The 14,232-nt window shown below is 45.0% G+C and overlaps 1 protein-coding gene across 1 annotated transcript in view; it reads right to left on the reverse strand.

Annotated features, from left to right (window-relative positions):
• Nucleotides 1–653: 653 nt before the first annotated feature.
• Nucleotides 654–14,232, reverse strand: part of LOC133349520 (sorting nexin-5-like) — a 67,016-nt gene continuing 53,437 nt past the window's right edge. The window contains exons 12-14 of the mRNA XM_061563048.1: nucleotides 10,340–10,429; nucleotides 4,725–4,790; nucleotides 654–2,438 (exon numbers count right to left, since the gene is read on the reverse strand). Of these exons, the coding sequence (XP_061419032.1) occupies nucleotides 2,304–2,438; nucleotides 4,725–4,790; nucleotides 10,340–10,429 (291 nt within the window). The 3' untranslated portion in view covers nucleotides 654–2,303. The remainder of the gene's footprint in view (nucleotides 2,439–4,724; nucleotides 4,791–10,339; nucleotides 10,430–14,232) is intronic.

Genomic DNA, 14,232 nt, shown 5'->3' on the forward strand with positions numbered 1-14,232 from the left:
AGTGTTCAGATGGGATTATTTTTCATTTGACATCATGTCGGTAATAACCAATGTCAAATTCTGGGAAAAGACAAAAAAAGTCGCGATTTCACACAGATGTGCGTGTGATTTATGCGAGGAATATTTCATCATTTTCAAAAGCATGCCACGGGCACTGTTTTTTCCCTCGGGAAGATTATATTCCAGTGCTGTTCCTCGGTTTAGAGACATGCTGAGAGCTTAAAAAGCATCCACCCTGTATATGAATTTAAACTGAATGGAAAGTTGATTAAATTGAACAATCTCTGAACCTAGAAAAACAGAGAATGAAAAGAGAAAAATGTGCTTTTTGAAAAGTCCCCAAAATTTGGGCATTGCTGTGATGTTGGCACCCTGCAGTGAGAAATTTTTGAAACTCATTTTCCAGACCCACTCCCAAAGTACCATGTTGTGAATCCCACTTTTTGTGCAGTCGGAACAATTCTTCTTTTTTCGTACGGCTGCTGATGTAGATGCAGAGCGACGACTGCAATTTCACATTCAGGTAATCAAGCCAGATAACCGCGTCAGGAGCAGAAGAGTAGGCATCGCCGTGATGTCTCCTTCATATTTGTGGATCGGGCATTGCGTCGTTATACGTTGTTCTGTTCTGAATGACCACAATCGCACACTATTGGAGAGTTTTTTTTATTTTCTATTTGTGCATCAGGTATTCTCATCTGCCAGTTTGTGCGGATGCGGTTTAGGGTGGATCATGAGCTCCGTGGAAGATCGAACACAGAGGGATCTTCTGCGTTAGGTCTTTGACAACTAGATGTTTTGTTTGTGAGTTATTTTGAACTCCGTTCAGCTCCCCAAGCTTCATTGGGGTTAAATTGGCATTTAGGTGTCCAAGGTTAAGCGCATGAAGCAAATGTGAAAGGTGAAGGTGCAGCCCTTACTGACACCACTTCTGTAGAAGGGGCTCCTCAAGAGAAAGCTCGAGAGCTGCTTGAGAGGAGATTTGGTCTACTCTTCCACACGAGTCAGACAGCTTGGAAGATGACGAAGTACCCACACTTAACCCCACCCTGATCTGCCGATCAACTTACTGTGATGAACCCATTTATACTGCTGGGTGGACAGAACCGTGGTGGGTGGGTGGGTGGTTGTAATTTCAGAAACACTGGCCCATTCTTTTGACTGCCATGCCGGGAAGTTGAACTGGTGAATTCTGGATTGCAAGTCCAGTGTATGAACTCTTACACCAGGGCAGGATCTCGAGAGTAAACACACCTCGCCGATGTTGCAATGTATGATGGATTATGGGATCGCTTGATGCAATTGTGCATGGATCTCGAAGAGTGGAATGACAACTCCCATGCATTCAAGCTCAGAGATAGGATTTGAGAGTTAACACATTTTTCTTACATACATTTTTTACATTTTCATATTGCAATGAATACATAAAACTACATTTTCAAACTTTAATATGGACTTGTGTTGTTCAAATGTTGTCCATAAAAAAATGTATACTTAAGAGTAACTTGTAGATTGTGGCTTACTATAATGCACACAGTATCCATTGTGATTCAGCCAGGTGGTGCTGCGATTATAGTGGACGGCTTATAAGTTGGAAGTGTGAATTCAAACCCCAGTTAGGGGAAGGCACAGCCATTCATCGTTCTGGGTCTCTGTAAAATAGGTACCCCTTTGTAGGAAGACAATAGTGAGTAGTTGTATTTTTGATTTCCACTACTGGCTCAGGGCTGTAAACAATATTGATTTATGGCCAATGATTATGGAACAAATATGCATTTCCACTTGTTAAATATACAGATTTGAGGACTCTTTAATTGTAGTGCATATGTTACGTAACTTCGTGGTGGGGAAAAACTAAAACTCCATTGCTTAAAACTTGCTTCGATTCCAATAAGAAAAATGTTGTAAAAGCGCATTAAACATTGACATTGTGAAGGTCATTTCAGAAAGACCAAAATACATTATTCAGAAATTATGAAGTGAGAGAAAGAATAATTGGGTGAAATTTGCGAAACACGAAGACACCCACATTATTGGCTGCATAAATGCGGCATAATTAATCCGTGTGCCGGCATAAACGCGTGAACAATAGTCCTCACTGATGAAACACCTTGATGAGCCTTAATCAATCAGGCCTGCATTTGTAATCGCTGGAAACTTAATGACTGCACCGCCAATTGAGAAGTGGATTTTAAAAAATATATATGCGTGTTTTTATATCTTCTTTGGTGCTTCTGAATAGCGAAGTTAATGACGGATTGTCCGATGATTGCCCGGCGGGAGCTTCTTGAAGCGGGTGGTTCTCAGAGTTTCCTGAACCGTTCCAGCTCTTCCTGGAAGGTCCCCAGGACGTCTTTGGCCACCTTGGCCTGTGCTTTCGCAAAACTGTTGAGGGCATCTAGGCCGGCCGCTCCTCTGTGGCTCCGGTACGCGTCGATCTAAGCCACGACAAGCACACACACAGCGTTGCTCAATTAATTATCAATCATCCCGCGCTCCTGCACACCACAGTTTGACAGCCATTGAGTCTCAAGACTCTTTCTCAAGAGGATCCTGCTTGGGATGTTTGGCCAGTTCCTTTTTGGAGCAGAGACTGAAATCACATTAATGCCATCTTCATTAACAAATGCCAGATTACATTTGAAAAATATTCCATGGTCCCGTAATCAATATTAAAAGTGTTAAATGAGCATTGCACAATGCTCATTTAACTCTCTTAATCAGTGGTGAAAATTCCACATCCATATGCCAGGGAACAGTTGTTTCCATAATGTCACCACTGTCGACATCCTACAAAGCAGTATTCATTTTGTTGACCTTAGAGGGATTATAGGATATTTCAAATCAACCCCTGATAAGGGATTGAACTTGCAACAGTTTGGTTCTGACTCAAGCATTATTACCGCAGAGCCAAGCATACAATGCTCGTAAAGGTAAAGATACAACCCTAAAATGCCTTGTTCATGCCACCGCTGGCGGAAGAACTTCAGGACGCTCTCGAGAGCTCCGCTATTTATATATTGGCTTACTTTTCCACGCTCTGGCCAAACATCCTGGAAGAGCTGGGGGAACCACATTTACTCCACCACAAATGTACTCTATAACTGTCTGTAGAGTGCCCATTTATATGTCTGGGTGGACAGAGGTTGGGGGGGGGGGCTGTTATGATCACGTGGTTCAACTGTAGGCCTAGGAGATTGAACCAGTGACCTTCATTGCAAATCCAGTGCGCTCAACATGCCACCACTTTGACAACATCCCCATAATGTTGCTAAAGTTCAGTAATCTGGACATCTGTGAAAAATAGCTTTATAGCTCATTGGATTCCTCCAGTGTAAATGCTCGCATTTTAAGTAGTACTCCACGAATTTGATCTAACCCTTACGAGTCGAGCTGGTTAATTATGCAGAGATCACCATAAGACACACACCATCGGGGCTACGTGGCGGCCTTTATAAGTTCTAGATTTGAAGCTTTCGTGACTGCAAGAAATCATACTCTTAGGTTTTTTCGGTAAAGTCACGTAGGTAAAAAATAATAATAATACATGAAAATAAATAATTCTTTACCTAAATTATTTTCATTTATTAGAATTTATTTTTTTAATGATTTTTTTCCTACGTGACTTTACCATGGCCTTTATAAGGTTACAGTACAGCAATTAAGCTAATTACAAAGCTTTGCAGATTTTGAGTGTTATCCCCTCACGTATGCATGGGTTTCTCTGGGAATTCTTGCGTCGTGACGCATACTGAAACATTCAATAAGAAATTGGCGAAGCCTCCGAGTACGTCCTTCAAATTAATCTCGTGGACTCCCGTGAGGTATTCCTGAGTAATAAATTACTTATTACAGTGTCAGTATTTTGAGTTATTCTGCCTATCTGCAGTGGTGACTTTACCGACAAACCAAAGAGTATGGTTTCCTGCAGTCACGAAAGCTTCAAATCAAGCTTCACACAAATTCTAGATTTTAAGCTTTCGTGACTGCAAGAATTCATACTCTTAGTTCTTTCGGTAAAGTCACGTAGGTAAAAAATGAAATTAAAATTTATAAAAAATTAATTTTAATTTCAATAGAGTATACTTCACACAAATACTACTTTTGCATACTGATGATTGTCATTATTTTGCTTGTTGGACTCAGATAAGCCTCACTAAGACTCAAGACTTTTTGTTTTGTTGCAGGAGGGTCCGACCACGTTTTCAGCATTGGGATGTTTGAACAAATACATTTTATTCTTTTATTTTTTATCTATGGGAGGAATCCGGAGAACCCTGAGGAAACCCATGCGGAACAGAGGGAGCAACATACAAACTCCACGCAAAAAGGTGCCCGATTCGTGAATCGAACCGAGGCTTTTCTTGCTGCGAGGCGCAATTATTACCACTGTGCTGCCACTCTGATGTTTTCACAAATATGCACAAAAACAAGTTTGACGATTTCTACCGCAACAAACGACCTTTGAGAAATTACTACACTTTATCTTGGTATCCTTTAGTATTTTAATGAAAAAATGCCTGCTCTTTATGAGCTCCTATGGCTTTACAAAGTTACTGTGGCGGAGGGGGGGGGGGGTGAGAAAAACGAAAACGCATTATTTCTTATTGTTGAAAATGTTGTGTTGTGTCGTTGTGTAAAGCCATTACAGATCTAATATATTCACATTGCCCTGGTACCAGTGCATAAATGAGAATATTAAAAGCTCAAACGCGTGCCAATACCTCGCTCCTGGCTGTCGCCGTTATCTCCTCGAGTGCCTTTTCAGCCTCTTTTTTCACCTCCTCTGCCTGCGAAGCACAAGGCGATGGGATTGCATAAAAATGTTTTTTGGCTCTGTGACGGCATAATGGGAAAAGGTGTGTACATATATATAATGATTCATGTCTAATGCAGTCACGGCGCTCTGGAAAACTACTGCTGCTTCTGCAACAGCCACAGGATCCAATGAAAGTGAGATGTTACCTTGCGAAACGCACGCTCTTTGCAAGATGTATTGAGCAAGCATTGGACAGGCGCGCGCACCCAAGCACACACACGTGCACGCACGCAGATGATGCAGGACACACACAAAGATTGCCCATTTAGCCCGAGAGCGAACGTAAGCACAAGTGCTGCTATCAAGCATGTACTATGGCCAAGCACTGCGCATAGGGTGTTGGTACGGTTGGTACCAAGAGCAAGTTCTAGGGATACGTGTCGACAGACACAAGTGTGCACACACATCGTTGGTAGCACACACACACCGTTGGTAGCACACACACACAGATCGTTGGTAGCACACACACACAGATCGTTGGTAGCACACACACACATTGTTGGTAGCACACACACACACATCGTTGGTAGCACACACACACAGATCGTTGGTAGCACACACACACATTGTTGGTAGCACACACACACACATCGTTGGTAGCACACACATCGTTGGTAGCACACACACACATCGTTGGTAGCACACACACACATCATTGGTAGCACACACACACACCGTTGGTAGCACACACACACACATCGTTGGTAGCACACACACACAGATCGTTGGTAGCACACACACACATTGTTGGTAGCACACACACACATCGTTGGTAGCACACACATCGTTGGTAGCACACACATCGTTGGTAGCACACACACACATCGTTGGTAGCACACACACACACCGTTGGTAGCACAAACACACACACCGTTGGTAGCACACACACACACATCGTTGGTAGCACACACACACTCGCAATGATGAAGATCCCCATTTGCAGACAAGTGCTGTTTGCAAGTAACTACTACCTACACACACAGACATGCATATATATACAAAGACAAGACCACACTCCCATAGCAATACAAACTGTTGGGGCAAGTGCTGTTAGTGAGCACCTATGAAGGCTGGCACGGCACAGCACCACGCCCGGCCGCCTTTGTCTCCCCAGCGGCGATGTCTACACACCGCACCAAGTACTCATTCGAGGCCGAGACGACTTTCGGGAGACCTAAGACCGGTTCAGATAATCGTCATTTGTGTTGGCCTTGAGCAGGATTCTCACTCAGGTCGCTGGGTTCATAGCGCAGGGTGCTACCACTGTGTCACTGGCCCCCACAGAGACACATGTACACACACGAACACACACATACATCTACACTGTGTCGACTGATGGGGCAAGTGTAGTTCATGGGCATCTATTTAGGTCAGCAGCGCATGTTCTGTGATAGTTGGGTCTTAACCATTTGTCTGCCTTTGTCTCCCCATTGCGAATGTTTTAACACCGCTCCAAGTACTAATTTTAGCTAGATATATTTTGCCACTGGTGTGTATGGGCAGGAATCACAACCAACTGTAAATATACAAGGATTCGCCATTTTACCATAGATAATGCTCACTGTCATATGTTTCAGATGATTAGGATTCAGTTTAAAGTCACATTACTTAAATGGGCAATCTATGTATGCATGTTGACATTCTTTCGCACCGTACGTAGCCAACCGTGCTATAATAGTGTGGGATAAACATCCCCGTGCGGGTTGCATTGGGAGCCTCGTTTAAAACGTTAGGAGGAATGCTAAAATGTGCACTAGCGCTGTCCAAATGTTTCACGCTGGAAATATGCAAAGGATAGCGTAAAGCTTGCAGGCCACTTCAGGGTGCAGCATCACAGAGTATGCATTAAATATTGTCTCGGACTCATGAAACCAGGCACCATTTGCTTAACTTTTGTCGCATTATAATGTTTTCTTGCTCGGCTGGTATACAGAAGGTCGTGGGTTCGATCTTAACCCCGACGCCTGTATATTTGGAGTTTGCGTGTTCTCCGCGTGGTTGCGTGGACTTTTTCTCTGTGTCCTCCGGTTTTTTACCCTCCCCATTTATAAATATGCCATTATATAATTTGATCGCTAAAAATGTCCACGTGATATGCCATTTCGTTGAGTTATACTTTGTGGCCAGATCGCTTCTGAAAATGAAGCTAATAGCTCAGTGGGCTTTAGCTGGTAAAAATGTTTAAAATATTTTAAATTTATTTTCCTACCTTTCCTATACTTTGCATTCCTATTGTGTTTTTTTGTATTGTTTGTTGTAACTTTCTGACCAGCCGCGACTGTCCATCTGTGAAAAAGAGCTTCATAGCTCATCAGATTCCTCCAGTATAAATATTATGATTCAAATTTTGCTTTCCCTGACTGCGACACACCATACCAATAAACTTGGTTAATTTCAGTTCAATTGTGCTGTTCCATAGAACTGCGCTCAATACATAACCATGCCGGCAGGGTGGCAGACTTTCACTCACGGTTTGTGTTTACAGGGACACGTGGGACTGTGACGCCCGTGGGAGTTAGGGGCTCGCGGGTGCCTGATCGTCAGTCCCAGGTTTGATGATTGAATGGGCACCCGTTGTGGCAAGTGGAGCATGCCACGCCAGAGTATGCTTCGGCAGAATTGTCCAATTTGTGACTTGTTATGGGGAGGGGTGAGGGTTTGGCAATGCTTCATATAAGCATGCACCCTCTGGACCCACAGCTGATGACCTGGAGCAGCTGTTGTTGTCACGTTAAATTCAGCACTGGGTCTTCAATAGAAAGTAGAGTGCAATTTAATTCCAATCGATCATGACTTAGGAATGAAATGCATTCTAATTGTATGCACATATATATTCACGTGAGATACATCTGTGTACTGAATCTTTGGGGGGTGGTGACAGGGTAGTGAATGACTCAACATGGATTATAGCATCATCGCCTCCTACTGGCAGACGAATGCCCCAGGTCAGTCTTTCCAAAATGAGACCATGGCGGTATCTTGGGCTCTCATCTGGTTAACCAAAATAAACGTGACACTTGAAACATTGCATCATGTTAGCAGCCACACAGGTTTAATTATATAATTTTTATTAGTCGTGCAGAGCACGAGTGGCCAATGAGTATCTCACCATGGCACTATTGGCAATGGTAATTAGACAGAGTTGGGCTGGAGATGAGTGGTGTCACCTCCTGATTCACTTGTTTGTGCTGCAGACCGTGAGCTGAACTCTCTCACAGAGCACTTGCCCCATGTCTGTGTGTCTGTGTGCGTGTGTTGCGCCACATGGCATGGCCTGGCACAAGCGTCAGTGGTGACGTCTCCGCCACTTAGTGGCGAATGGCGGTTGTTGTGTGTTGCGCGTGTAGTGGTTAGTGCACTGCGCTACGAACCCGGCGGCCCGAGTTCGATTCCCGCTCACGGCCAACATCGGTGACGAATATGCGAACTGGTCATGAGCCTCCCCTAGATCGACTCAGCCTCAAAAGAGTACCTGGTGCAGTGTGTAAACATCGCCACTGGGGAGTAAAAGGCGACATGGCGTGGTGCTGGCCACCCCACCCCCTGGTGTGCAGTGTCGGCCTTCATAGGTGACTGCTAACAGCACTTGCCCCAACAGTCTGCAAAGGCTATATGGGGGTCTTGGTATTTGTTGCACATGTGCACTCAAAGCAAAAAAAAATGATGCTCATTATATCCCAACCCGATTGCTCAATGTTTAATATGCATGCCTCTGGCTGATTGGCCCCAATCCAGGCAATTTTTGCATTCTACAGCATGACCAATTATAAACAAACAAATTGAAAACGTACACAATAATGACAAGGGCTTTCTGTGGAAAATGAAAATGGCAAGGTAATCTATGGCACAAACACCACTCGTGCATCTCACGAAAACCTGGGGCAGCACAGCGAAATGAGACACCCTGCAAGTGGTGTGAAGATAAAACCGCACGCCGGTGTGCACACTTTTCTTCTCTTCATATTCTTCCCAAGAGATATGAGACAGGAAACCGGCCCCACCAATTTGTACCGTCGCTAGGGATATAGGACCCCCCCCTCGCCCCATTGAATTTGTGCTGCTTGCATCTCGCATATTCCCCATAGCTGGGCGCTTGGATGGCCAGACAAAGCTCTTTGGCAAAGCAATGCTGCCCTGAGTTTGTGTTCACGCGGCAGGGAAAAACATTTTCAGCACGCAGTGGACAAAAGGTTATGTGTTGGAAATTCGGCTATCGTCATCCATTTCTACAGCCCATCTGGTCTGAAATCAAGGGTTTAATGTCTATAATCTGTTCCACTTAAAATAAAAGCGTGGGGTCTTATCTTGGGGATGTGCTGCACCGTGTCTCCCGAGATTATTCTTGATCGTATGGGATTTATAAACAATTCTAATATTGCCGACACACAGAGATTGAAAAACATAACAAGATTGTGTTCAGTTTTTTTAGACATATCTTTTGGCGTGTGCTTGTGAGTGCACTTTTAAATAGTTTACTTGTCATGCCAAGATAAACGTTTATTTTCCTATATTTACAGAGTTCTTAAATCAAATCCTAGTTACAGTCGATCAGCGAACCTATTGTAGACATAGGGTTTAAGTTATCTAAAAAAGAGGGCATTCCTAGATAAGTATGATCAGTAAAAGATCATCTCTCAAAGTCCTCACTGTAAAAAAATAATCATCAACATCGTCATCAGTTTCATTCTGGGTCGGTAAAATTCACACTTTTTATGAAACTGTACCATCAACATCGAACAAATACTGATGGATGAAGGCCTCCCCAAACTGTTACCATCTCTCACTGGCCTGCAATTTTGATGATCCACCTACCACCTAGAGACAAGAGCTGATTTGATCGCTCAACGGTTGCGGTTTGTGTTTTTTCTTTGATCGATGTGTTTCTCATTCTGTTCCTCGGTGTAATACCCAAGCATGCATCTGTTTAACTCGAGCTTTTGTTTCATCTTCTTCGTCTGTGTCCATGTTTCTGATCCACATGTCACAGCAGGTCGTACGTATTGAGACTCCACTACATGGGGAAGCTTTCCACGGTAGTTGTTCAGAGAAAATGACCTCAGCCTTAAGAATGTGGAATTTTACCACTGTCTTAGGCCTGCTAATGGCGTTAAGCACCGCAGTTGCTCAATAGAGCATTGTGATAGTGAGACTATACATGCCCAATCAATCAGCCTTTATTTTACCTGCCAATATCGCCCTCAATAAAATAGGCATCAGTGCACATTACAGCAGAACGGGAACGGTACCGGGGCATAGAGCAACAGGAATGAAAAAATAAATCCGTCAAGACCTCGGCGTGTAATTCTGTCTTCGGCGTAGATAAACACGAGTTTCCCAACCACAGCTAACATCTGTGGAAAATGATATCTGAACTAATCCTGGACCCCTTGACTGACATAGCGTGGGGAGGCCTTCATCCAGCAGAGAATTGTAAAAGGGTTGTGAATTAGTACTATTATTATTCACGTATATCACCTGGCCTTGACGATGCAATGTGCGTGTATGGGGATGGGCACTCACGGCTGGCTTCTTGGCTGGCTTGGCCTTGTCGAGCGCTCGTGAAGCGTTCTCAACGTCAATGAGCCGGCATGTCCTCCTGAACAGCATCTCCTGTGAGATGAGCACAGGACACGAGCGCATTGACACACGCGCGCTCACACACGTGTGAATGTTCACGGGCACACGAATGTAAAAGCTCACACGCGAACAGACACACGCACTCACGTACACATAGATGGACACAAACGGTCACGTCCTCGCACACTAAGACATATATTCCCCGTCTCAGAGACCGTTGGGGCAAGTGCTATTAGTGAGCACCTATTAGAGTTGGCACAACACAACGAGGGGGTGAGAGGCCAACAGCAGACCCGCCCACCTTTGTTTCCCCGATGTGGATGTTTACACACCGCACCAGGTACTCATTTTAAGGCTGAATCGACCTAGGGGAGGCCCAAAACAAGTTGAACTCGGGTCGCCGGATTCGAAGTGCGGTTCACTAACCGCTCCACCTCCGCTTTGCCACCACCGCATGCACAGACAGCATTCACGTGCGCGTGCAACTACTTGCCCAGATAATAGTGTGAAAACATTGTCTTCCTTGCCCTGACGGTTGTGTCATGTTCTTGTTTATCTTGCGTCTCAACGTGGACTCTGACCTGGTTATTAATAAACCTCAATCATATTCATGTCGGGCGGGGAACAGTTGCACAGCGGCTCGTCGCACCGTCTCATGAACCCAATGACCCTTCGATGGAATTTACAACCTTGAATAAGATCTGTGGTGAGTGATGTTTGAACCTGTCCTGAGTTCCCCCCCCCACACACCACCAGCGTGGTGAAGTACGGTCAAACAACCGCCATGACAGAAATGGTGTAGGGAGGACTTCCTTTATGTGCGTATGAGCGTGTGAATCCATGTTCACGGATACATTCAAGTGCACATCCGCACAAATATTTAAACGACGTTGCCAAGGTGTTTGGCAATGTTCCCTTTACTATGCCACTGTCACTGCTAAATGTGAAGACATGATTCCGCATGTGACCACATACATGTTTGTGGTAATGCTGTTTGTGACCACCTCTTATGGCCAGAACATTGCACAAGGGGGCTGTAAGCTCAGGGCTGATATTTACATACAGCATCAGGTACTCATTTAAGGCTGTGAACCCAGGGAAGGTCTGGGGCTACTTCTGATACCCGTTGGTCACTGATGTTATCCATGGCTGAGAATCAAATCCTGGCTGTCGCTCCCCACACGAACACGTAAAGATGAAATTTCGTTTTAAAGCTTTCGTAACTGCAGGGATTCATATTATTGGTTCTTTCGGTAAAGTCACATAGAAGGAAAATAATAAAATAATAAAAATACAACTATTACATTCTCATGACGTTTCGATAGCAACACGAGCAATCATCATCAGGTGTGACATGTCTTGCTTTGCTTTTAACACCTGATGATTGCTTGTGTTGCAATCGAAACGTCGTGAGAATTTTATTGTTTTATTTGTATTATTTTATTATTTCCCTCCTACGTGACTTTACCGAAAGAACCAAGAATACGTAAAGATGAGTTGACACGATCTTGTGTCCATGCACACGTTAATGTAAATACGTAGAAAAAAAAACATTCCTGCGGAGGGAGCTGGTAGGAACGTTGGGTTGCTCGGTCAATGGCCAGGGTCAACGGTGGCGTGGTGTATTCCGCAAATATGGCCGACTGTGAGGGCGGGCACAAGCCGGCGTGAGTAGGTTAAACGTTGAGTTTTATAAGCGCACCACGGGGTGACCAGCCCCTCCCCACCCAGCCCCACCCCTCCCACCCCCCACCCAGCCCCACCCTCCCCACCCTCCCCTCCCCACCCAGCCCCACTCTCCCCACCCAGCCCCTCCCCACCTTCCTCCCACTCAGCCCCTCCCTCCCCACCCAGCCCCTCCCTGCACGACGGACGGACACAATAATCCCCTGTGGGCTGGTGTAACCAGAAGGTTCCTACCAGTAACACAGATCCCCTGTACAGCTTGTAACAGACTGTTGGGGCAAGTGATGTTTGCTAGCACCTATGAAGGTCCCGCACGGCACACGAGGAGATGGGTGGCCAGCACCATGCTCGACCGTCTTTGTCTCCCCAGTGCCGATGATGTTTACACACTGCACCAGGTACTCATTTGAGACCGAGTCGATCTAGTATAGGCCCGGGACCAGTTCAGATAATGGTCACAGGTGTTGGCCGTGAGCGGGTGTCGAACTCTTGTCCGCCAGGTTCGTAGCACAGCGTGCTAACCGCTACACTACCGCTCCCCAAATACGTACACACACATGCACACAGTTACATTGCATATGCAGGTAGAACACTGACTAATGGTGGCAGCTGCTACCATCACTGCTCATGGGAGCATTGAAATGTTTTGTTCAATATGAAACCCCTTTCCTCTGTGGGTCATTCCACCAATGTAGTTACTGCACAATGTGCAGAACATAAAACTTTTATAGTTTTTACTTAAAAATCGATGAACTCCCAACATTGTGTGCTATTTTGAGTTTTAATTATTTACGTTCAACTATCAGGCCTGGGTGCTTGTCTCTGCAATGCTAAACAATCGTTTACATTCACATGCGAGTTTAACTCTGAAAGGGCAACTGTTGTACACGCAAATTCATCAGGTGAGACGAAAGCTGGGCCTGTTTCTATCCTAGTGACTGTGATGAGGCTGTCCTGTCCTGAACGACTAAAATACATTTACGACGATACATTCTTGAGGAATGTAAACGATAACTTTCAGCCTTATGTTAATCCGCTGATGGATGAAGGCGTCCTCATGTCGTGTCAGTCACGGGGATTTGTTTGACGTCACCATGTGTGGGTTGGGGGACCCCAAAAAAATGGTCCGGATATCACACGCCACTGATGCTAGCCGTGGCCAGGAATTGAATTCAAGCCACTGGTGTGTGCAGTGTCACGCGCTTAACCGCTGCGCGCACTGCTCCTTCCCAGTGTATATCTGATTTTGTTTAATCAGGTGAGATCTCGAGAGATGCCCGATTGTGTTATTTGCAAGAGTGACCGGCTCATTAGTCTGTCAGTCGGTGAGGGTGATCGCGGTGTGTAATCCCACTTTAGTCATTTGTTATCAGATACATTGGAATAACAACGCTGTATTAAAATTGATCCATTCGCTTACAATGCATTCGGAGCGGTTGCTTTCATTGATTGCATCATTGCTTTCCGAAACATTTACATTTGTCATTGCATACTAGTTTGAGTTCATATTTAATGGAAACGTGACCACAACGCAGGGTTGGTAAATGCATTGTGGAAGCAATGTCACTCCATGCAGTTGAGGCAAGTCTGCATCCAGCCAGTACTTGGTCAATCGACTGTTTAACGAGGGCTTCCTCACAACAAATAGCTCGTGGGGATTACACACTGGACTCTTCGTCACCAAACGGGTTCATCTGAATAGGTGCAGACATCAGTAGCTGTGGGAACATGAAAGCACAGAACAACAATGTGTTGCGCTGCACTACCCTATGCACAACCACGGAGTCCCACAGCCGCCTATATCACCTGCTGTGCACAGTGGTCGCATTCCAGGTGATCTGACCAAAAGCGTCGTACTTCAAATACATATAATCTCTCTCGTGGGTTTTAGGAAGGGCCTTAGCGGCCACAATCTGCCTCGTGTGGGGCCTATAGTAGTGGTAAGTGTTGTATGAGAAGCCATGCACGGGCTGACTTGTCCAAAGGCTTAGATGTCAATCCCGCTGAAGGAGGGCATGCAGCTGCTTCAGCCTGTGCATAATTTTCGAGAACAGAAAGGTGATTTTGTGCCTTTAAATTGTTAAGGAAGCGCACTGAGAATTATGGACCTCAATGAAAGCAGTGGGGTATAAATTTCACGAGCGGTCACA

This window comes from Lethenteron reissneri, chromosome 30, assembly GCF_015708825.2.
Source record: "Lethenteron reissneri isolate LAM-NWPU_2019-01 chromosome 30, ASM1570882v1, whole genome shotgun sequence".
Classification (NCBI taxonomy): domain Eukaryota; kingdom Metazoa; phylum Chordata; class Hyperoartia; order Petromyzontiformes; family Petromyzontidae; genus Lethenteron; species Lethenteron reissneri.